Genomic DNA, 25,245 nt, shown 5'->3' with positions numbered 1-25,245 from the left:
GCCAATTTGCACAGCCTTAAAAGACGAGTGTACAGATTCATTAGCAAAAAGTGTACAGACTCATTAGCAAAAAAGCTACCAGCCACGATGACTCTGCCTTGCCTGCAAAGTCAGAAATGCCCCCAGGTGCCAGTTTCTGGAAACGACGGGAGGGGAGAGTTGCTCCTGTGCTCGGATCCTGCTCGCTGGCTTCCCACAGACATCCGGTCAGCTACTGTGAGAACAGAATACCGCGTGAGATGAGCCACTGGCCTGATCCAGCAAGCTCTTCCTATAATGCTCTCATGTCCCCCTCTTCCAGCCACCAAACTGCCCAGGGCCTTGGCTACATCTTTTGTAGCAGTGATTTCCATACATACAGTATGGAGGGTGCTGGAGCCAAGAAGCTGTGCCAAGATCTGATGGATCTGTGATCTCAGAGGCTGGGCTCTGCCAAGGATGTTCTAGCTCTGAGATCCCGTATGGAGCAGCAGTGGGCTGGACTACATGGATTGGACAAATTCACGCAGGGGAGGGCTATTGCCAGCATGACTGTGCTCTGCCCCCGCGGTCAGGGGCTGCAATGCTCATGAATGCCAGTTGCTGGAAACCAAAGGAGCGGGGAGAGGGCTTTTATTGTATGGTTGTATGTTGGTATGTGTGTTTGTGTGTGTGTGTGTGTGTTTGTTTGTAAAGATTTGAAATCAAATAAAGATTATTAATTTTTTTAAAAGAGAGAGAGAGATTTGGGAAGCTCCATCTGTGGGAGAAAAGCAATGACAAACCTAGTCAGCATCTTAAAGAGCAAAGACATCACCTTGCCGACAAAGGTCCGTATAGTTAAAGCGATGGTTTTCCCAGTAGTCATGTACGGAAGTGAGAGCTGGACCATAAAGAAGGCTGATCGCCGAAGAATTGATGCTTTTGAATTATGGTGCTCTTAGAGACTATTGAGAGTCCCATGGACTGCAAAAAGATCAAACTGATCCATTCTTAAAGAAATCAGCCCTGAGTGCTCACTAGAAGGACAGATCCTGAAGTTGAGGCTCCAGTACTTTGGCCACCTCATGAGAAGAGAAGACTCCCTGGAAAAGACCCTGATGTTGGGAAAGATGGAGGGCACAAGGAGAAGGGGACAACAGAGGATGAGATGGTTGGACAGTGTTCTCAAAGTGACTGGCATGAGTCTGACCAAACTGCGGGAGGCAGTGAAGGATAGGCGTGCCTGGCGTGCTCTGGTCCGTGGGGTCACGAAGAGTCGGACACGACTGAACGACTGAACAACAACAGCCGTGTTGGTCTGCCATAGTCAAAACAAAATAAAATAAAATAATCATTCCAGTAGCACCTTAGAGACCAACTAAGTTTGTTCTTGGTATGTCCCCACTGTGGAAGGACATGTGGGTCCAGAATTGGCCTCCACAGTCACTTACAGACTCCTTTTTAAAACCATGTTCATGGAAGACAATCTTACTCGGCTACGAGGGATCGCCAAAGATGTTTTCATGTTCTTATGACCTCCCAAGACCTCTTCCAACTCCACAATTCTCTGATTGTAAAGTCTCAGAGATCAGACGAGTGTGAGACAGACCTGGTGCCCCTTGCCACAGAGCAATGCAGAAAGGTTTTGATTTAAAAAAAAAAACCACAACCCAGCCCAAATGTGTGTGAAGTTTGATGAGGCTTTATGTAGGAGGGTGTTTTGCGAAACGATGGCAAAATTTCTGCCCACGCAGAGTGCTACATCAAAGGCAAACTTCGCTTACTGAAACATCCCTCGTAAAGCCCTCCGTAAGTCAAGTCATTTGCAAGAGAGATTTGCCGTCACTGTGGGTTCAGGGGAGGTCTTGTTCCAAAACAACATTCAAATGAAAGACTCACCCTCTCCGTTTACTCCAGGCATCAGAGAGCTCTTCCAGGGCTCACATGAAATGGAGCCTGCGCATGAGACTTTCTGCATCGTGCCCCTTATGCTTCAAGGTGCATGAAAAATCATTCTAGATTATTTGTGTGTGCAACGACAGCAGCCAGTGTGGTGTAGTGGTTAAGAGCGGTAGACTCGTTATCTGGGGAACCGGGTTCGCGTCTCCGCTCCTCCACATGCAGCTGCTGGGTGACCTTGGGCTAGTCACACTTCTCTGAAGTCTCTCAGCCCCACTCACCTCACAGAGTGTTTGTTGTGGGGGAGGAAGGGAAAGGAGAATGTTAGCCGCTTTGAGACTCCTTCGGGTAGTGAAAAGCGGGATATCAAATCCAAACTCTTCTTCTTCTTCTACTACTGGCCCAGAGATGGAAAGAAGACAAAGTTCCAACCAGAGAGGAATGGCTGATGGAGATGATGGACTACGGCGAAATGGAGAAACTGACCGGGAAAATCAGAAACCAGGAAGAGAAGAATTTTAAGAAGGAATGGGGGGAAAGTATAATGTACTTAAGAGAACGCTGTAAACAACTAAAAACTGGCAGGATTTGAGTAATGCTTGTAATGTGCAAAAAACTATGAAAAAATTATTATTATTCTTTTAACAAATTAGAGAAAATAAGATAAGCAGAAGGGACGCGGGTGGTGCTGTGGGTTAAACCACTGCTGATCAGAAGGTTGGCGGTTTGAATCCCCGCGACGGGGTGAGCTCCCATTGTTCGGTCCCAGCTCCTGCCCACCTAGCAGTTTGAAAGCACATCAAAGTGCAATAGATAAATAGGTACCGCTCCGGCGGGAAGGTAAACGACGTTTCTGTGCGCTGCTCTGGTTCACCAGAAGCGGCTTAGTCATGCTGGTCACATGACCTGGAAGCTGTACACCGGCTCCCTCGGCCAATAAAGCGAGATGAGCGTCGCAACCCCAGAGTCGTCTGCGACTGGACCTAATGGTCAGGGGTCCCTTTACCTTTAAGATAAGCAGATGGGCGGGGGGAGACTGACAATGGTAACCATGGAAGGGCGGAGGGAAGTCAAGGGATTCAGAGAATCCTAAATGAGGAGGTGAACGATGTGTTTGAATTTAAATTTGTTATGTAAAACTTAATAAAAATGTATTTCTTTTTGTGACTGTGTGGAACCTACTTCAGCTACTGATGGATTGATTGATTGATGGATGGATGGATTGTGTGACTGCAGTACACTGTTTATCGCTTTCATTTTATGGATCAATGGTCTCATTAGATAGTAAAATTCATGTTAAATTGCTATTTTAGGGGTTGCTTTTAAAAGTCTGGAATGGATTAATGCATTTTGCATTACTTTCTATGGGAAAGCGCGCCTTGGTTTTGGAACGGACTTCTGGAACAGATTAAGTTTGGGAACCAAGGTCCCACGGTATTAATTTCTGTACTTCTTTATGTTTTGAAGACAAAAATCTCCAAGCAGTTTGCAACACATTAATGCAGCAGATAAAACAATCCTGAACAAGGTATTGTTGAAGAAAGTCAAATTTAACATATATATTCCAGGCAACATAACAGGAAACTAAAATATTATCTTAAAGATTTCAAAGCAAAACATTGTGAAGGCGGCTGAGCTCACATTTAAAGCAGCAAAGTTGTTTCTTTTTTTAAACCAGTACTGGTATTTTAAAATTGTTTTTCATTTAAATACAAGAAATACAAGAACCACAGTAACTTGTCCAGTGGTACATTCTTATGAAATTTCATATGCAGTACGTAGTACTGTATAGAAACAATACCTTTATTTACGTGTTATCCACAGAGATTCTTGTGTTGGCGGGTGGAATGGAAGTATCTTCCATCTTATTTAGAAAGGAAAATATAGGAAGCTGAGCCCCATCAAAAGTGTCTCTCCTTGAAATCCCTTTAATTACATTTCTGTGGTGAGTAAGGCGTTCCAAGAGAGCCACATTCCAAATATTATCTAATTAGATTTCAATGAGGATTTCTATAGATTGTTTCCAATATCGGGCTATTGTTAATCGGGCTGCTGATAACAGAATTTCTTCTACTAAATCTCTGCATTTCAGGTTATTGTCTATAACGCAACAAAGCTAACAAAACAAAAAAACCCCAAACATTTCAAACGAAAGCATTACGAAAGGAAGTCAGATTTAAAAGGCACATTTTGAACAGCATAATTTACAAGAGAATTAAACATTATCCTAAGCATTGAACATTCCTGCCCACCCAGCAGTTCGAAAGCACGTCAAAGTGCAAGTAGATAAATAGGTACCGCTCCGGCGGGAAGGTAAAAGGCGTTTGCGTGCGCTGCTCTGGTTTTGCCAGAAGCAGCTTAGTCATGCTGGCCACATGACCTGGAAAAACTGTGTGCGGACAAATGTCGGCTCCCTCAGCCAGTAAAGCGAGATGAGCGCCGCAACCCCAGAGTCGTCCTTGACTGGACCTAATGGTCAGGGGTCCCTTTACCTTTACCTTTAAGCATAGAACATAGTGCCTGTGGGATGGCTTAGTCAGTAGAGCATGAGACTCTGAATCTCACAGCCATGGGTTCGAGCCCTGCATTGGGCAAAAGATTCCTGCATTGCAGGGGGCTGGAATGGATGACCCTCGGGGTCTCTCCAAACTCTGCAGTTCCGTTATTCGGTATCTGTTGCTGCCAATCCAATAATGGTTCATGGCAGGCAGCAGCTGTGGACGCTCACCCTTGATGCCCTGGGTCTGCACCGAGGCGGTCAAGATGGACGGGTGGCCAGGAGGACCCCCTGGCTGCTGTGGTCGCCTTCTCCCCTTCTGTGGATCCAGGGCTGGAATTTGCCAGGAGAGACGTGAAGAAACCTGGCAGGAGGCTCTCCTACAGAACATGGGGCGTTCTTGAGCTGTGGGATCTGGAAGGAGCCGGCTGCCCCCTAGAGGGGAGAAACGCACAGAGCGCAGGCAGGAAAAGTTGTCATACATCCGAAATTTCCCCGGACATAACCGGAATACTGCAGTCAAAAGCAGCGTCCGGGTGGGAAATCGGCTAAATGTCTGGATTTTTGCTTTTTATTAAATAAGGCACCCCTAAGTCAGCCCTGAGTGCTCACTAGAAGGACAGATCCTGAAGTTGAGGCTCCAGTACTTTGGCCACCTCATGAGAAGAGAAGACTCCGTAGAAAAGACCCTGATGTTGGGAAAGATGGAGGGCACAAGGAGAAGGGGACGACAGAGGATGAGATGGTTGGACAGTATTCTCGAAGCTACTAACATGAGTTTGGCCAAACTGCGGGAGGCAGTGAAGGATAGGGGTGCCTGGCGTGCTCTGGTCCATGGGGTCACGAAGAGTCGGACACGACTGAACGACTGAACAACAACAACAACAACAAAGATCAGGACCATCGGGACGCGGGTGGCGCTGTGGGTTAAATCACAGAGCCTGGGGCTTGCCGATCAGAAGGTCGGTGGTTCGAATCCCCGTAACAGGGTGAGCTCCCGGTGCTCGGTCCCAGCTCCTGCCAACCTAGCAGTTTCGAAAGCATGAAGTGGAAGTAGATAAATAGGTACCACTCCGATGGGAAGGTAAACGGCATTTCCGTGCACTGCTCTGGTTCGCCAGAAGCGGCTTAGTCATGCTGGCCACATAACCCGGAAGCTGTATGCCGGCTCCCTTGGCCATTAACGGGAGATGAGCGCCACAACCCCAGAGTCGTCCGCGACTGGACTTAACGGTCAGGGGTCCCTTTACCTTTATTGTCAGGACTGGCCTTGCGATGAGGCAGCCACCTCCGGCTGCAGATGCTGAAGGACGGGGAGTGGACAGAGCTGTGAGTACCATGCAGACTGCTGTGCTGGTCCCGTGGGTTACCCGAGAAGCGAAGTCCTAGTGCAGTCCATGGTTCATAGGTTCACGGTAGAGACAGTCCATAGTAGCTGAAGCTGGGTACAGGGCAGGGCGTCAGGTGAGGTCAGGAACAGGTATGCAGGCAGGGAACCAGGGTGGGTCAGGAGCTCAGGCAGGAAATCAAAACAGGTGTCAAGCAGGAACCAACAATGTTGCTCCCACAACCCAGGGCGGGGTCTGACTTCCTTTTATCTACAACGGGGTAACGGACGGCCCCAATCCCCTGGCAACCCATTCCCTCGCCTCGCCTGGAGGCGAGCACTCCTCCTGCAAGTACTGTGATGCAGCAGCTAAAAAAGCCAATGCAATTCTGGGCTGCATCAATAGGAGTATAGCATCTAGATCAAGGGAAGTAATAGTACCACTGTATTCCGCTCTGGTCAGACCTCACCTGGAATACTGTGTCCTGTTCTGGGCACCACAGTTCAAGAAGGATACTGACAAGCTGGAAGGTGTCCAGAAGAGGGCAACCAAAATGGTCCAAGGCCTGGAAACGATGCCTTATGAGGAACGGCTTAGGGAGCTGGGTATGTTTAGCCTGGAGAAGAGAAGGTTAAGGGATGATATGATAGCCATGTTCAAATATATCAAAGGATGTCATATAGAGGAGGGTGAAAGGTTGTTTTCTGCTGCTCCAGAGAAGCGGACACGGAGCAATGGATTCAAACTACAAGAAAGAAGATTCCACCTAAACATGAGGAAGAACTTCCTGACAGTGAGAGCTGTTGGACAGTGGGATTTGCTGCCCAGGAGTGTGGTGGAGTCTCCTTCTTTGGAGGTCTTGAAGCGGAGGCTTGACAGCCATCTGTCAGGAATGCTTTGATGGTCTTTCCTGCTTGGCAGGGGGTTGGACTGGATGGCCCTTGGGGTCTCTTCCAACTCTAGGATTCTATGATTCTATACTCAGGTCTTTCCTTCTATCAGCCCTGAGTCTCTGCAGCTTGGGAGACGCCCTTGGTTACAGGACCCAGGAGCCGCCTCGGCCCCAGCCGGCAGTGGGCCAGTTGCTGATGGCAACAGAGGTATCCCCTGCATCTGGAACCAAGGCAGACTCAGGCCCTAGACTCGGCTCAGCTGAGTCTTGTTGCAGGGGAGGCTGAGCAGACTGAGGCTCCTCAGGACCAGGCCCCAGACTTGGTTCAGCCGATGTCCCAGGCAGAGGGTCCGGTGCAGGCTGCGACCCCTCTGATCCCGATCCCAAGTCCCACGCCATCACAGCTGCCTTGTACCTGCGACGGCCCTCAAGCGCCCTGCAAACACACTGACTAGAGTAAGCTTCCGTGGTTTCAGCCTATTACATCAATCCTGGTCCAACGGAACCAGCTGCTAGTCCTGGTCCAATTTAAAGGGCTGGTTTTGACCTATAAAGCCTGAAACAGCTCAGGACCATAATACTGTACTCCAGGACCGCCTCTCCTCCCCACAGGACCTGACCCAGACTCTGCGTTCCTCATCGGAAGCCCTTCTTGGTGGGATATAAACGTTGAGGTTTATTTTCCTCTTCCCTCCTTGTCCCTTTTCCTTTGTGTGCCATGTTCTATTTATCAGATGTCAAGGAAATAAAACAAGTATCTGGCTTTTAGAAGACATCTGAAGGCAGCCCTGTTTAGGGAAGTTTTTAGTATTTGATGTTTCATCATGTTTTTAATATTCTGTTGGGAGCTGCCCAGAGCCAGTGTGGTGTAGTGGTTAAGAGCGATGGACTCTTAATCTGGGGAACCGGGTTCGCTTCCCCACTCCTCCACATGCAGCTGCTGGGTGACCTTGGGCTAGTCACACTTCTCTGAAGTCTCTCAGCCCCACTCGCCCCACAGAGTGTTTGTTGTGGGGGAAGAAGAGAAAGGAGAATGTTAGCCGCTTTGAGACTCTTTAGGGTAGTGATTGTGAGATGTGAGAATGGAAAGTGCCTCGAACCTCAATAACAGAATATGCCACGTAAAAGCTGGCTGAAGAGAAACCACAATAGAAAAACAGTTGAGTTTGTGGTCAGACAGTCAGAGCAGCTTCAGTACCCCTCATCCTGTTGCTTTTGCAAGCAAGCACTTCCTTCTAGATGTGCAAACCAGGCAAGCTTATATTCCATATAAGGAAATAGTCTAAATGGTTAGTGTAGATTGGCTATGTATTAGTATTGTACTGTTAACTAGGTAGATTGTAAGCCAAGCCTCCAAAAGAGGGGCGGCAGCTAGGGCATAAATATTGAGCACACCTTGTGCTCGGGGCTCTTCGCACCACCCGGGTCGGGGAGCCCGCCTTTGCAAACGCGTTACAATAAAGAGGAAGTGGTAAGCCTTACTTCGGTGTCTCCTTGTCTAATTGCAAGTCCACGTAAGGGACTTCTCACAATTTTGGCGCCCAACGTGGGGCCCTCGACGGTCTGCGCGGCGGGGTACTGGAAGAGGGTCAGCCGGCACTCCGGTCTTTTCGGAGAGATCCGCTGTCCGGACCCCGTGGTGACAGATTCCGAGGGCTGAACGACGGAGAACCGACTTAAGTGTACTAGGAGAACTAGCGGTCTGGGACCGCTGCAGTCAGGGACTGCCTTGCCCTGCAGGGACGCCTGCCAGTTCACCAGCCAGAGGGAGAGAGTGGCACTGAGCTGAAAGGGGTGAGTATTGAGAGGGTGTGAGAAACACCAGGGTGAGTGAGTGTTCTGTCTCTGAGGTGAAAGAGAGGTTCCATACGGACGCGTGAGTGGGGACCGGGACGTAGGTCTCGGCGGGAGGATTAGCTTGCGGTTCCGTCCTCCCGCGAGGGAAACGGCCAGGCGATTCCGTGCAATTGTGTGAGTGATTGAGAGACAAGAAAATGGGGAAGAGTCAGAGCACATGTAGGAAGGGTCCGGAGGGGAGGAATAAGGACCCCATTGATCCTAATAGTCCTACAGTGGGATGATAAAGACATTAAGCCCTACAGTCGGGGACTGTCCAAAGTAGTGTTAATAAATCTTTGTCGGACAATATGGCCAGAGTATCCCATAGGACCAGGGGGGGGGGATACCGCTGTAATCCTGATGGGGAAACTGATCCATATTGGATCAAACAGTTAAAATATTATGTGATTAAGGTAAAGAAAATTAAGGAAAGATCTTATGTAGATGTCTGGTCTCACGTAACCTTTTATGGACCAGATCCACCTCCCTTAAAACAGTTTCCACTCAAGGAAAAACGAGAGGAGTCAGAAGATGAGACCCTCCCCATTCCAACTACTCAACCACCGGTGCCTGCCCAGCCGACTGCGCAGTCACCTACGGAAGGTCGGACACAAGGGGGACCTGCCAATAGAAAGGAGGGAGAGTCGGGGGAGTCCCTGATAGATTTGGAACCCCCAGAGTATAGTCCCTCGGACACTTCTCTTCAAAAAACCCTCACGGCCACTCCCACGGCACCCCCGTTATACCCCCGTTTAACTAAGGAAATAAGCCAACTAAAGAAGGATATTGAGAATCTCCCTTTTAGCCCGGCCCGGTTTGGGGTGGATAGTCAGTCACCGGTCCATGCGTATCCCCTACGGGAGACTCCAGGGGGAATAAATGCGGCAGGAAATCCCGTTATGGTATATGTAGTCAGTCCTATTAAACCCTCAGAGTTAAGGGAACTTAAACAGACCTTGCCTAAATTACATGAAAATAGTCAGGAGGTGGCCAGTCTATTGCAGATGTGGATGGGACCTCATCTGTATACATATACAGAACTTATGTATGTCCTAGGACATCTTTTTACGCCAGAAGAAAGGGCCATGATCAGAAGGGCAGCCATGAATTATTGGGAAGTTCGCCACCAGGGGCAACAGGGTGCGGTAGCAGCAGATGTAAAGTTCCCCTTAAGAGACCCTGATTGGAATCCTAACAACAATGCTCATAGAGAACACATGAAGGATTTAAAGGAAATGATTCTGGAAGGAATCAAGGCAGCGGTGCCCCAGAGCACCAATTTGACTAAAGCTTTTGAGGTAAACCAACAGAGGGAGGAATCACCTGGGGATTTTGTACAAAGGATTAGAGAACACTTGACCAAATATTCCGGGGTAGCGCCGGATTCACCAGCCTTTGACAATTTACTGACAAGACTCTTAACCCTTGGGGGTTAAGGTGTCAAAAGAAAAATTGCAGTTCACCCAGCGTAGAGTGAAGTATTTAGGACATATATTGGAGGGAGGCACTAGACAACTCGACCCCGATCGAGTAAAAGGAATTGTGGAACTCCAACCTCCCCGAGGGAAAACGGATGTAAGAAGAATGCTAGGTCTTTTAGGATATTGTAGACTGTGGATTGATCAGTATGCAAAATTGACTCAGTTCTTGAACAAGAAGCTAATGGGGGAAGAGGAAATACGTTGGAGCAAGGAGGATTGGGAACGGTGGGAAGAGGTAAAGAGGACTTTGATAGCAAGCCCTGTGTTGGCACTACCAAATTTGCAGAAACCCTTCCACTTGTATGTGACAGTGGCATCCCAAACGGCGGTGGGGGTGTTAGCCCAAAAGAGGGGAGGACGATACCAGCCCGTGGCATACTTGAGTAGAACCTTGGAACCGGTGGTGAGGGGATGGCCTGCATGCATTCAGGCCGTGGCCGCAGCCGCCGAGCTGGTGCTGGAAAGCAGGAAGTTAACTTTCGGGGGGGGGGCTCTGGTAGTGCATAGTCCCCACCAGATAAGCACAGTGTTGACCGATAGCCGCCTCGTCAAGTATGAAGGGATACTCCGAACTGGGTCGGATATTACTATAGGGACTGATAGGAACCTGAACCCAGCAGAGTTCCTGAGGGGGGGAAGGAAGGATTGGGAACCAGATGAACATGATTGTCTAAGAGATATAGAGATGATGGCTAAGGTAAGAGAAGACCTGAAAGAGATCCCCCTAGGAACGGGGGAAAGGTGGTTTGTGGACGGGTCCAGTTATGTGAAAGATGGGCATAGAAGGTCAGGGTGCGCGGTGGTGCGGGAAGATGGAGAGACAATAGAGAGTGGAGCTCTCCCTGAGCGCCTGGTCGGCTCAGAAGTGCGAAGTAATGGCTTTGACACGGGCGCTGGAATTGGCTGAGGGGCTAGATGTGACTATCTGGACGGACTCTAGATACGTATGGGGAGTAGTACACACCTTTGGTAGGACATGGAGGGAAAGGGGCTACATTAAAGCGGATGGGAAGCAAATAGAGCACGTCGCCCTCTTGGAACGGTTACTGAAAGCCCTGATGGGCCCTCAAAGAATAGCTATTGTGCACGTATTAGCTCACACACGAGGGAAAAGTCCCGAGGAACAGGGTAATGCGTGGGCAGACCTCAGGGCAAGGGAAGCAGCAGGGGGGGGGCACAAAGGGAAGAAATAATTCAGCAGTGTACTCTGCGGATACCAGCGGTTGACCCGCAGAGTTTGGTTAACCTTGTGTTTACCATAAAGGAAAAGGAGTATTTTGAGAAGGAAGGGTGGGAAAGAAAAGACGATGGATGGGAAACCCCGGAGGGACAGAAGGTTCTCCCCAGATCTACCATGATGAACGTATTAGAAAAAGTACATGAGGGGAGTCATTTGGGCACAGAAGGAATGGTTAATCTAGTTAAGCCCCTGTATTGGAGTAGGGACATGTGGCCGATGGCACACGCCATCGCCTGGAAATGTCTGATTTGCCAAAAAGTTAACAAGGCAAGAGCAAAGAAGACAGAAAGAGGGGGGCGGCCTTTGGCGGTATGGCCCTTCCAGAGAATACAGGTAGATTTTACTGAGTTACCAGAAAGAGGGGGGCAGAAGTACTTGTTAGTGTTCAAAGACCATTTGACTGGATGGGTTGAGGCTTACCCAAGCCGAAGGGCAACGGCTCAGGTGGTCAGTAAGGCCATCTTGGAACACATCCTTCCCCGCTATGGGATAGTAGAGGCAATAGACTCGGATAGAGGAACCCATTTCACCCAGATGGCAATGCAGGAAGTAATGAAGGCGGTGGGGATCACCTGGAACTTTCATACTCCCTGGCACCCTGAGAGTAGTGGGAAAGTGGAGCGAGCGAACGGGGAAATAAAGAAACATCTGACCAAACTATATCTAGAAAACGGGTTACCTTGGACGAAAAATCTCCCCCTGGCCTTATTAAGGATGAGAATAGCACCTAGGAAAGACACAGGGTTGTCTCCGTTCGAAATGATGATGGGTCATCCATACTTGGCTACCCTGGGCAACCCACAGATTGAATTCAGAGATCAGTTTACTCGGAAATATCTGCAGTCACTGTCCCAGTCTCTGTTGTCCTTCCACAGACAAGGCATACTAGCACAGCGGCCCCCGCTATTGGAACACCAGCACAACTTCCGGCCTGGAGATCTGGTCCTGATAAAAGCGTGGAGGACGGAGAAGCTCAGCCCAAACTGGGAAGGTCCATACCAGGTCCTGCTCACAACTGAATCAGCAGTACGGACCAGAGAGCATGGATGGACCCATTACCACCGGGTAAAAAGAGCTCCGCCCGAGAGTTGGACGGCGACATCTAGCCCCGACGATCCACTGAAAGTGACATTCACCAAATCAGGGACCAGAAACCAGAAAAACAATCCAGGAACGGTGACTGTAACCTAAATGTGTTTGTTCTGTACCTGTGAGTGCTTCTTTGGATGTTGTTGCTGTGCCCATTGTGAGGGGTGTGTGCAGTGTGTACATTGTTCAGAGGAATGTAATATTGTTTATATTGAAGACGTGATACTCCAGTATTGCAGGGTAGAATTGGGAGGGACGGTGAGGTGCGAGCTAGTGGATACTCCCACAGTTATACAGGCCCTAGTAGCCCTTATCGGATTAATAGCAGCAGGGTGTGTTCTGATTCCATGTGTCCTACCCATATTCGTCAGAACTATAAACAATTCACTGTCCTTATTGGCCCAAAGACAGGTACACACACAATTAATGGCCCTGCGGTACACAGCGGTACCCTCCGACGAGGAAGAGGGGGAATACCAAGACCTATTCTGTGAGTTCGAGGCAAGTATGAAGAAGAGGGGGGATTGTGAGATGTGAGAATGGAAAGTGCCTCGAACCTCAATAACAGAATATGCCACGTAAAAGCTGGCTGAAGAGAAACCACAATAGAAAAACAGTTGAGTTTGTGGTCAGACAGTCAGAGCAGCTTCAGTACCCCTCATCCTGTTGCTTTTGCAAGCAAGCACTTCCTTCTAGATGTGCAAACCAGGCAAGCTTATATTCCATATAAGGAAATAGTCTAAATGGTTAGTGTAGATTGGCTATGTATTAGTATTGTACTGTTAACTAGGTAGATTGTAAGCCAAGCCTCCAAAAGAGGGGCGGCAGCTAGGGCATAAATATTGAGCACACCTTGTGCTCGGGGCTCTTCGCACCACCCGGGTCGGGGAGCCCGCCTTTGCAAACGCGTTACAATAAAGAGGAAGTGGTAAGCCTTACTTCGGTGTCTCCTTGTCTAATTGCAAGTCCACGTAAGGGACTTCTCACATGATAAAGAGGGATATCAAATCCAAACTCTTCTTCTTCAGATGGGTGGCGTATAAATAATATTATTTTTATGTATTTATGTAGGGAGGGAGGGAGGCCTGCAGGTAGGAGGCATATTGTTTTGACTTCAAGTAAGCCACACTGGGATATATATTTTTTTGGCTGAATAGCCGGTACAAATGCTCTAAGTGAATAAAATGAAGAAACGCAAGCAGGACACGACACCCCCCCCCCTCGCTGCATTGGTGCAGTCCGAGCGGAGCTTCGCCACTCGAAGCTGCAACGAGGCCGCGCTCTCCCCTTTCGCCGCCGCTAGAGGCCGCTGCCGGGCAAGCCGCGCGCGCCGGGCGGCCAACTGCGGCGCTCTATTGGCTGCCGGGGGGAGGGAGTGGGCGGGGCCTCGTAGCCCCGCCTCCTCCTGCAAGAGGAGCGCCGAGGCAGCCGGACCGACGAGGAAGAGACCAATAGGAAGGGCGGAAAGGGCAGGGGAGACGAAAGAGAGCGCAGGGGGGGGGGAGGCGGCGGCGGCGAGCGCGTGCGTGCGTGGGAGATACCACTTGGGGACGCGGGTGGAGAGAGAGAGAGGAGAGAGAGAGCGCGTGAGTGAGGAGCGCAGGCGCGCGCGGCAGGAGGGGAAAGAGGCAGTTCGTGGGAAGAGTCCATTGCAGCCCCGGCGGCGGGGGCGGCGTGCTGAGGAGAGACCAATTCGGGGAGGGGGGTGGGAAGAAGCGAGGGCCGCCCGCCCCAGTGCCCTGTGCCTGAGAGAGGAGAGCAGCCCTCGTGGGGCTATTTGGGAGACCAGGAAGGCCCTTTTTGGGGGGGAAAGGGGTGTTTGAGGGTGTCAGGGTGTGTGTGTGGGGGGAGGGGGTTCAGCTTGTGGGGGGGTCATATTTTTTTTGAGGGGGGCGTTGTGTGGGGGAGGGGCCTGCACCTGAGGAGAAGAAGAGGAAAGACCCACCCGTGCGTGGGTCCCGTTGTGTGTGTGTGTGTGTGTGGGGAGGAGTGGGCGCCAGCCAGGAGCTCTACCTGAGGCTGCTGCACCTGTGGGCAGGTGAGGCCTCCCTCCTCCGCTCCCTGGTTCCCCCCCCCTCCTGGCCCAGCAAGGAAAAGCTCCTCCTGCTCTGGAAGAAGGAAGCCAGCCAGATCCTGGGACTGTCATCAGGCTCCTCGTCGACCTGCATGAGCTTCTCCTCGTGTGAAAGGCGCCCCGGGGACACGCTTCTTCTCGGTGGGGTGGGGGGCTTTCTTCTGGCCTGCCGGAGGTCCCTCCTGTGGAAAAACCACCAGGTGCCTTGAGAAGATCCGTGGCCGGACTTGCTGGGTCGCCTTCCCCGAGAGCTTAACAGGATTTTATATATATTTATATATATATATATATAAAAGCCAGATACGCAGAATCTTTCGACCTGACGAAGCTTTTTGTTTGTTGTTTTATTTTCGGCATTTGACACACAGCCTGGCCTGGGGGAGACTTATTGGCAGCTGTGTAGAAGGAAAGGAAGTGGCCCAGAGTAGTCTGAAAAGGGATAACAGGGATTTCAGGGAGTGATTTTGCAGAGCAGAGCAGAGAGAAACAGACAGACAGACAGAAATATCGCTTTGAAAGTTGTGCAGAAGCCAAAGTTTAAATGGATTAAATGGTTTGGCGGCCTTTGGTTGGCGGAGTGAAATCCAGGGGACGCCAAGCCGGGAAGGTCTGATCCAGGTGGTCGCAAGGCTACTGTTTCTTGCTCCTGAAAAGAGCGCAGGAGTCTGATGAGAGCGGGTAGCTGGTCTCCAGACGTTTTCTTTCCCTTTGGTTCTGAGGAAGTTTTCTTTTTGATAGGAAAAGGGGGCAAATTGTGCAACAGGGCCCCCCATTTCTCTAATCTTTTATCTGGCTGACGTGTTCCTCTTCCACATTTTCTATATGCTGTTTGGTGTTGCTGCTCTGAATTCACCTGCGTGTGCCTCTTTGCAGAGAGATTCCTGGGTTCCCTTAAAAGTAAACGCTTGTTAGGCTTTTAGCAATCAGATTGAGACTCCTGCGGTGTGAAGACTGAAAATCTAGTTTGGCAAAAAAAAAGTGTGTGTGTGTTTAGAATCTGTTACGGTTCTATTATACCAGGCATAATCTGGTCTCCTCTAGTTCTGAATCCACTAAACTGTTCTAAACTTGCTGGCAGTTTTGGGGATGTGCTCAGATTACTACTTCATTGGTTGGGTTTCTTCAGCAGCCTAGTACATAATTTGCGAAAGAAAGCAGCCAAGCCCAGAGAATATTTTTACTAATTCCCCAGTTATGTTGCATGTTGAAAACGGGTGCTTTTAAGCGTTTAGGATTTGTAGGACACCCCCCACTTTAGAGGTAAGGCGAGCCTTTCAGCGCCTGTTCTGCGGATATAGAAAAGGTTCTGGGAGGCTGTTGGATCTGGGGCAGAATTTCGAGCTGTGTTCAGCGGCTAGGGGGAAAACTCCTTAAAGCCTTTCCAACCTTTACTTCTGCAGCTTTTGGAAACAACCTGGCTCTACTTCTGGGCTAGTGGACACTTCCTGTACTCTTTTGGAATATAAGAATCCAAGGACAGAAAGAAACAGGACTCAGAGTATCCCTGGGAATCTGGTCTTCTTTTTCTGTTGGGAACCGATGCCGAAGAACTCCTGACACACGACAGACGCTGAAGGGTCCCCTTTGCCGGACACAACATGGATGTATGGTCCAGAGTAGCCATATGGATCCTTTGCGGCTTCCTTCTGCACCAAGGACAGGGGGAGAGGCCCCCAGGCACCTACCTGGACGATGCCACAATAGCAGGTAAGGAAAAATTTATTGGTAAGGAGCTGGTTTTGGCTTTTCTTAATCCTTAGGGGTATAAAATAATGTTCCTTCGGGCTGCTGGAATCTTTTCATCCCTGGGGCTCTGCTTTGAAGTTGAAGTTGTGAATTGGTCTTCCCTTCTTGGAGGGTCAGAAAAGAAACTTGTGAAGTATTTTGGAGCTCCCTCCTCGCCAACCTGAGTTCTGATGTCTGCTTAAATCCTAGCTATTTTTGGTGGTCTTATACTGGTGTTTTTTTTCTACCGTGCCTGAGAGTTTCCCCTCCCCTCCACACCGCAGTGGTTCTTTCTGTAGGCAATTTCAGGCTAGGAAACAAAAAACACTACGCATCTTGAAATAGCCCCAAGAAAGGCTGCTAGCTTGAAGTAAAAGTGGTTATTTCCTGCTTTACACGGAAGAGAGAGAAAAAGAGCAGCTTTTTTGTGGAAGAAGTGTGTTTTCTATCTGAAACCCGCTGATTTTTTTCGGAAGGAAAATTTGACTGTTTCAGGGCTTGAGGTTTAGCTGCTGAGTGTCAACTGCCCCTCTTTCCGTTGAGTTAAAGAATGTGGCTGTAGGTGCAAACCGTGCTCTCTTATCAGGCATTGGGTAAAACAGAAAAGTATTTAGAACACATCTGCTGTATCATATCTGAGCTTCGGGATATAGTAAAGGAGAATCCACTGTTCCCTGCTTGTTTGCGGTGTCGGAACATTCCTAAAGATCTAGGGAAGCCCCATGCGGGAGATTGATTTGCAAAGTGATGGCTAGGATGCACCATTGCCAGTTTCTCATGTTGAAAGCTCCCATAACTGCATCGCAGGTCTTTAAAATACCGGTAGCTGCATGTCAGCATCTCCTTAACTAACGTAGGTTTATCAAGTGGCTTGGGAGGGGTGGGGGTTGTAAGAGTGTCAGAGTTGGAATCTTTGCACACCAGTTTCTAAGTGGTTTTTCTTGTTGGAATTCCCAAGAGGAATGGGAAATGTCCTTGTTGACCTTTGTTTGAGGGAAGGGGGTGGGGTCATAATGGACCCTGAGTTTCTCTCTCCTCAATTGACAATAGCACAAATACCGTATATACCCGAGTATAAGCCGACCCGAATATAAACCGAGGCACCTAATTTTCCTACAAAAACCTGGGAAAGCTTATTGACTCAAGTATAAGCCGGTTCACCTTTGCCGCTGTGGAGGAGGAGGAGGAACAAGCAGCCCAAAAGCAGTCCTTCCTCTTCCTCCTTTGCCAAGTTTGCATTTATGCGAGCAGTTCAGGAATGGAACAAGCTGCCTGGGGAGAGTAAAGAACCGCTGTTCTTGTACACTTCTTAAGGAATGGTTGACTGGGGAGAGCGGGTGGCGGCACGAGCGAAGAGAAAGGGCTTCTTTCTCGCCACCCCCACCGCCCGCCTCACTCGAGTATAAGCCGAGGGCAGCTTTTTCAGCACAAAAAATGTGCTGAAAAACTAGGCTTATACTCAAGTATATACAGTAAGTGCTGAGGAAGAGGCAGCCTGTTGCCATTTCCTGAGCCCTGGACTGTGGAATTCACTGCCACAAGGAATAGATACTGTGTATGGAGAGGAGGGTGGCAGTTCTAGCGTCCACTAGCACCTTAGAGACCAACTGAGTTTGTTCTTGGTATGAGCTTTCGTGTGCATGCACACTTCTTCAGATACACTGAAACAGATGCACACGAAAGCTCATACCAAGAACAAACTCAGTTGGTCTCTAAGGTGCTACTGGAAAGAATTTTCTATTTTGCTTCGACTATGGCAGACCAACACGGCTACCCACCTGTAACTAGCGTCCACTGTTAGACTTCATATAAAAGAGGAACGAAAACTAGATGCTGGCAAACAAATGACAGGAAGAGATTATCGCGTTAGTAGTAACCTGCATGTGAGCACACGATCCAGTGTGGCAGTTCTCAAGGTGCGCTGCACATGTTGCCAATACCGAACCCCACTTGCATCCTGTATTACTGCCACAGAGAGGTGAACAGTTATTTTTTACATAACATGACTTGCAAGTATTAGCAAACCAGCAGCAGTAATTTCCTTGGCATTTCTAAGGCTTCCCAGCGGCAACCACATTTCTGGAAACACTAGTTTTCCAGTATGAAAACCCTTAGCGGCTGGTTCTTCTAGCAGTGTCTGCAGGCCTTACTGGCAAACTGAAACTCCTTTATCTCTGGTGCCAGAACTTTAAACAAGCTGGGAAGCCAAAGTCTTCAGCCACAGCCACATAAAAAACTTGTTGGTCCTATTCTGTGCAGAACATGCCTAGCTTAATCAATCAATCAATTTATTTATTGCATTAGCCCTTTGGCCATAGCACATAGTAAAAGACCAGGCAGTAGCCTGACACAATTATGCAAAGAATACAACAGATACAGTTAAAACAATTGGAAGTAAAATCGTACAGGATAAAACAAATAAAATAAAAAGCACTAGCGGGCATGACGACAGTGTCCATGTTGGGAATATACATAAGACTAAGGCTAAGGGAAGTTGGCCAAAAAGGTGGTCCTGAGTTTCAGGGCCTGTAATATGTAGATGGCCACTCCACGTGAAACCAAGGGGTTCGCATCCACCAGTAGATATTTCATGCGGTCGTCGTCCCTGGCGATAGTCGGCGGGATTAGAGGGAGAAGCCTGGATCTTATTGAGGCATATAGTGGGCAGTAGAGGAAGAAGTGAATACTGTAAAGTCCTCTATTTTTCCATTGTTGCATGGGCAGAGTCGAAGATCCAGAGCTTAATTTGGTTTCAAAGTTTTCCTGCTTGCCAAATTTGGACTTTTGCAGGCGTTTGGTTGTTGAAAGTGACAGCTGTTGCTTGGAGAATCAGATGTAGATGTAGGTGCTGGAGGGCTTCTGTAGGAAGGATGTTCACTGAAGTCCTCTCTTGACCAATGGATATCTCAAGCAACTTCCTTCTTGGGGTGCTAAACACTCAGCAGAAATAAAATTTGTTCCCGATGATTTTTCTGTGAGGACCAGAGAGCCAACTAGCGTATGTAGTATTTAGAACAGAGCTTTCCAAACTCTGTGTCGTGACACGTTAGTGTGTTATCGTGCAAACGCTCCTCCCAGGGCTGGAGAGGGGTTAGCTTAACCTCTGGTTTGCTAGTAAAACTGAATTGCTGTGTCACGAAATGATGCATGTCTCAAAAGTGTGTCGCCAGCATGAAAAGTTTGGTAAGGTCTAGGTTCGAGTGTTTGGACCAAAACCTGAGAGATCAGGGCTCAGATCCCCCACTCGGCCATGTTGTGTGGATTCAGGGAGAACCATGTACACCACCTTGAGTGTCAGAGAAAAAATGTGGGCTATGATACAATGTGAGTTTGCAGCGATCAGCCTGCCAGTTGATGTGCGATAAAGGATAACTTCCTTTCCTAACCACCTGCAGATCTGGTCATGTGTCCTTCCCCTTCCGAGTCTTGTTGAGTCTCACTTAGCTCTTCTCTCGTGTCAGAAAAGGACCTGCGGGAGCAGTGATGAATTTCAGCTCTACAGGGTAATCGCTTTTTTACAGCTGGCCATAAACCTGTTGCTTGGGCTTCTGATACTTACCATGACAGCCAGTTACCACACCTGCTTCTTTACTCTGCGCCAGATCAAATGTTTATCCAGCATGTTTTAAAATAATTACAATTGTCAGGACTGTGGCCTCGCTTGGCAACTTGTAATGCTCAGGCTGTCAAAATTACTCAATGTCCCCACTGCCCCCTCATTGTCAATACCTGCTGCGAGAGGCCAGCAGGAAGGAGGTTGTGCTCAGGTGTTGCCCTTTTCAGGTGCATAAAGAGCTGCCAGTCTGGTTACCCCTGCCTCCTCTAAGCTAAAAACACATAGTTGGTTTGTTCTTCCTTCCTTCCTTCCTTCCTTCCTTCCTTCCTTCCTTCCTTCCCTTCTTCTTCTTCTTCTTCTTCTTCTTCTTCTTCTTCTTCTTCTTCTTCTTCTTGTTTTGTATCCTCTTTGTCTTGTGTGGATTTCCTCGGGCTTTTCAGTATTGCAAGTAAATTCTGAAGCCCCGAAGTTAACTCAAGTCAGGCAGACTCCAGGGCAGAAGCAGAATAGGCCCGTTAGGTGCTTCCTATTGGGGTTGCACTTGCTTGAACAAACTGTCACGGACATGAGTCTAAATCTGCTCAGTGTTCAGTTGGTGAATAAACATACTGTAGGCCTAACTGTTTTTGTGAAAATCTCTTTGACTAATTCTGTGCCACCTTCAGGTTGCAGGATAGTCTAAAAGAGTGCGCTTTTGTTGTTGTTTAGTCGTGTCCAACTCTTCATGACCCCATGGACCAGAGCACGCCAGGCACTCCTGTCTTCCACTGCCTCTCGCAGTTTGGTCAGACTCATGTTGGTAGCTTCGAGAACACTGTCCAACCATCTCATCCTCTGTCGTCCCCTTCTCCTTGTGCCCTCCATTTTCCCATCATCAGGGTCTTTTCCAGGGAGTCTTCTCTTCTCGTGAGGTGGCCAAAGTATTGGAGCCTCAGCTTCCGGATCTGTCCTTCCAGTGAGCACTCAGGGCTGATTTCCTTCAGAATGGATAGGTTGGATCTTCTTGCAGTCCACGGGACTCTCAAGAGTCTCCTCCAGCACCAGAATTCAAAAGCATCAATTCTTTGGTGATCAGCCTTCTTTATGGTCCAGCTCTCACTTCCATACATTACTACTGGGAAAACCATAGCTTTAACTATACGGACCTTTGTCGGCAAAGAGATATCTCTGCTTTTTAAGATGCTGTCTAGGTTTGTCATTGCTTTCCTCCCAAGAAGCACGCGTCTTCTAATTTCGTGACTGCTGTCACCATCTGCAGTGACCATGGAACCCAAGAAAGTAAAATCTCTCACTGCCTCCATTTCTTCCCCTTCTATTTGCCAGGAGGTGATGGGACCAGTGGTCATGATCTTAGTTTTTTTGATGTTGAGCTTCAGACCATATTTTGCACTCTCCTCTTTCACCCTCATTAAAAGGTTCTTTAATTCCTCCTCACTTTCTGCCATCAAAGTTGTGTCATCTGCATATCTGAGGTTGTTGATATTTCTTCCGGCAATCTTAATTCTGGTTTGGGATTCATCCAGTCCGGCTTTTCGCATGATGATTTCTGCATATAAGTTAAATAAGCAGGGAGACAATATACAGCCTTGTCATACTCCTTTCCCAATTTTGAACCAATCAGTTGTTCCATATCCAGTTCTAACTGTAGCTTCTTGTCCCACATAGAGATTTCTCAGGAGACAGATGAGGTGATCAGGCACTCCCATTTCTTTAAGTACTTGCCATAGTTTGCTGTGGTCGACTGAGTCCATGGACAAAGAGTGCGCTGTGGTATAATAAATATTTCTGTACCACATTGGAGACATCTAAGCAGCTAAAGCAACAACAAGCAATACACAACACACACAAAACGAAACGCTATGCACTGTTAGGCTCTTTGAACTGGAGCTGCCTCGCAAATAACGGAAGGTGCCTGAACATGCATCAGATCCTGAGTAATTCTGGTGTGAGCAAGAGTTTAAAAAGGACAAGAAAAAAGGCTTAAGGTTTCACCCTTCCTCTGCTGATCTCTGCTGCTGGGCTGCGTCCTAGAGGCATGCAAATGGCTGTGGGCTACAATCTGCCTGCCATGGCTCACAGCCTTTGCCAAATTTGGCAACGCTTTCAAAAGGCCTGCCTATAGCTGCATTTGTGCCTGCAGGCTTACTCTGAGTCATGTTTTGGGGCTTGTGACGCAACAGGTGGACTCTGCATGAGGAAGTGGTTAGAGTATCTTGATGCTGGCACTGAAGGACTTTCCCTCCATCCTGTGCAGGGCTGTTTCCTTGGAAGTAGATGCTGGCTTTTAAAAGCACGATGCCTTGAACTCGGAAGTATATTTTTTCCAGCCTTTAGCCATGGCAGGCAGGGAAGCTGCAGTGAACAGGAGGAGTCCAGACTCTCTGCCTTGCTCAGCTTTTCGTAGTGACTACAGACTCTCAACCCCATTCCTGCTGTGATGCTCCTTTGAACAGAAGCTGCAGTAGCAGTTGCTGGAGGTCAGAAGAGTCATGCTTCCCGCTCATCTTCTTAAGCTCAGCAGCATCAGCTCAGAAAGTGATTTTGAGTTAACTTCTCACTGCCCCCACTCAGCCCCAGAAATCATCATCAGGCCATACTGAAAGTCATCTATTGCTTCTGGAGAAGAGAAGATTCATTCTCTTTGTGCCCCGAAGGGATAACTCCTGTGAGTTATCCTGAAAAGGGCCGCAACAGCTCTGTGGAAGTCATAGACATTGAAGTAGCAGTGATACTACTGTTCTTTTTCCTTTATAAGAACTATATTGAACTCTAGGCAGAGCTTTAAAAGAACCTAAAGGTTTTCTAGTTCGCCCCCTAACTTAAGTAGGATTCTTTGAATCTTAGACTGCTAATAGCTCAATTCTTTAAAATGTAGAAGAAAGATCAGGTCAGCACCTTGAATTTTGCCTGGGAACAAATTGGCAGCAAGTATAGCTGCATCAAATTGGAAGCAACGTGGCCTCTTCTCTGTGCTCTAGTCGAAAGAAGAGTTGCTGCTTTTTGTGATAGTGAAAGTTTCTGAGCCGTCTTCAAGGGCAGTTAAGCGTAGAACACATGTCTGTAATCCTGTTGTGTGCACGATGGAAAGGAAGTCTCATTCAGTGAGGAAGGGGTGCAAAAAACCCGGCACAAGGATTTGCAGCAGGGCTAGGGAGCAACCTAAGGCTGCATGGCCACTCTTTCAGGGAGAGCTAGGCCCAACAAGTGGTTGCTGTAACCCCACATGTCTGTAGCTGTGATTCCTGTTCTTGCAGGGACAGGCCTAAGGACCCTCTGGGTCCCTTCCAGCTCTACAACTCTATAATTCTGTGATAATAATAATAACAATAATTTATTATTTATACCCCGCCCATCTGGCCGGGTCTCCCCAGCCACTCTGGGCTGCCTCCAACAAATACTAAAATACAATACAAAGTCACAAATTAAGTACTTCCCTAAACAGGGCTGCCTTCAGGTATTTTCTAAATGACAGGTAGTTGTTTATCTCTCTGACCCCTGATGGGAGGGCGTTCCACAGGGCGGGCGCCACTACCGAGAAGGCCCTCTGTCTGGTTCCCTGTAACTTGGCTTCTCGCAGTGAGGGAACTGCCAGAAGGCCCTCGGAGCTGGACCTCAGTGTCCGGGCTGAATGATGGGGCTGGAGACGCTCCTTCAGGTATACAGGACTGAGGCCGTTTAGGGCTTTAAAGGTCAGCACCAACACTTTGAATTGTGCCCGGAAACGTACTGGGAGCCAATGTAGATCTCTCAGGACCAGTGTTATGTGGTCCCGGCGGCCGCTCCCAGTCACCAGTCTAGCTGCCGCATTCTGGATTAATTGCAGTTTCTGGGTCACCTTCAAAGGTAGCCCCACGTAGAGCGCATTGCAGTAGTCCAAGCGGGAGATAACCAGAGCATGTACCACTCTGGCGAGACAGTCTGCGGGCAGGTAGGGTCTCATCCTGCGTACCAGATGGATCTCTTGATCAGCTCTCAGATCAGAGGATTCTGGAAAACAAAGTAACGTGGCACCAGCATATTGATGACCTTGCTCAGGGCTGCTTAATTGTGGCAGGTCCATAGTTCAGATCAGCAGGATTCAGGGAAGACTTTTCAGAACGGCTCAGACCGCAGCCTCCTTCGGTGGTAGCATCATTTCGCCCAGCTGCAGAGCTTTGTTTGTGGGTGCTGGTCCATGAGGCTTCACTCCTTCCCAGTTTGCCCTCACCAGCCACAAAGGTCAAGGGTCAAGAAAGCAAGTGGGTGGACACAAGTCCCCAAAGACTTTGCCCATGTCCTCAGGAACCAATAAATGGAATTATTTATTCCCTGCCCTTCATCAGCAGGTCCCATTAGGCTTACAACAATATAAAACTCAGAGTTAAAAACAGTTAAAGCATTGCTGCTTCCAACTGTGGAGGCAGAACATGGCCATATTGGCTAAGCAGCCTTTGGTAGCACTCTCCTCCATTTATTTGTCTGTGCCTCTCTTAAAGCTGGGCACCACTGCCTCCAGTGGGAGGGAGTTCCATAGTTTAACTGTGCACTGTGAGAAGAAGTATTTTCTTTTATCCAACATTCAGCTTCGTTGGATATCCGTGAGTTCTGGTGTTAGATGACAGAGGAAGAAACACTTCTCTATCCACTCACTCCATGCCAGGCATTGTTTTATTAACCTTTTTTTTTTACTCTCCTTTTCTCTAAACTGAGAGTACTTTCTGGCATGATTCCATCAGAAGCAAACAAATTAAATGTTGCCCTGTAGAATAAGGATGTTCAAACAGTTGTAGTTTGCTAAGAGGCGTAACCTCAGCCTCGAGGTGAACTTTGCATTCCTGTAAGTTCTCTTCTTGCAGTTAAACTTGGTTTGTGGCCGTCACTCATTCCCCGGATCTAGTGCAGAAGTTTCCTGCTTGCTGCTAACAAACCCCGAAAACAATTCAGAGGCTCTGAAACTGCAGCCTGTGTTTATTGGTGCTGAGAACCACCACTGAATTCTTTTCATTAATCAGCTTTGCTGCATAAATAAAGCTTGATGCTGGATAAATTAATTCACACACACTAAAGATCCAACTCATTCTGCATCAATTGAGGTTATTCTGGTGAAGGAGTCCCAGGATGACCTTCTGACATCATGGGCCAGATTATTGCCCTTTCTTGATTTAATTGTTGTTGTTGTTGTTCAGTCGTTCAGTTGTGTCTGACTCTTCGTGACCCCATGGACTAGAGCACGCCAGGCACGCCTATACTTCACTGCCTCTCACAGTTTGGCCAAACTCATGCCAGTCGCTTCGAGAACACTGTCCAACCATCTCATCCTCTGTCGTCCCCTTCTCCTTGTGCCCTCCATCTTTCCTAACATCAGGGTCTTTTCTAGGGAGTCTTCTCTTCTCATGAGGTGGCCAAAGTACTGGAGCCTCAACTTCAGGATCTGCCCTTCTAGTGAGCACTCAGGGCTGATTTCTTTGAGAATGGATAGGTTTGATCTTCTTGCAGTCCATGGGACTCTCAAGAGTCTCCTCCAGCACCATAATTCAAAAGCATCAATTCTTTGGCGATCAGCCTTCTTTATGGTCCAGCTCTCACTTCCGTACATTACTACTGGGAAAACCAAAGGAGTTCATTTAGGCTGGCTAGGAAGATAAGAGAAACTCTGCATCAAACATAGTTCCAGTTACAGGTGGG

General features: G+C 48.4%; 1 protein-coding gene and 1 pseudogene across 7 annotated transcripts in view; one reads left to right on the top strand and one right to left on the bottom strand.

Moving 5' to 3' along the window:
- The window catches only part of LOC117044872, a 934,741-nt pseudogene that overhangs the window by 189,283 nt on the left and 720,213 nt on the right, over positions 1–25,245 (bottom strand).
- STIM1 (stromal interaction molecule 1) overlaps positions 14,184–25,245 on the top strand; it is a 113,107-nt gene continuing 102,045 nt past the window's right edge. The window contains exons 1-2 of one of the 7 annotated variants that reach the window (XM_033145658.1): positions 14,184–14,264; positions 15,701–16,007. In XM_033145658.1, coding sequence (XP_033001549.1) covers positions 15,899–16,007 — 109 coding nt within the window. In that variant the 5' untranslated portion in view covers positions 14,184–14,264; positions 15,701–15,898. Of the gene's footprint in view, positions 14,265–14,482; positions 14,501–14,687; positions 14,979–15,162; positions 16,008–25,245 lie in introns of those variants that run through there. The other 6 variants (XM_033145660.1, XM_033145659.1, XM_033145661.1 and 3 more) reach the window with 6 other exon arrangements.

The sequence above is a fragment of the Lacerta agilis genome, chromosome 4 (assembly GCF_009819535.1).
Source record: "Lacerta agilis isolate rLacAgi1 chromosome 4, rLacAgi1.pri, whole genome shotgun sequence".
NCBI classification, from domain to species: domain Eukaryota; kingdom Metazoa; phylum Chordata; class Lepidosauria; order Squamata; family Lacertidae; genus Lacerta; species Lacerta agilis.
The sequence above is the reverse complement of the archived record's forward strand: the minus strand, read 5'-3'. Positions and strand labels throughout refer to the sequence as shown.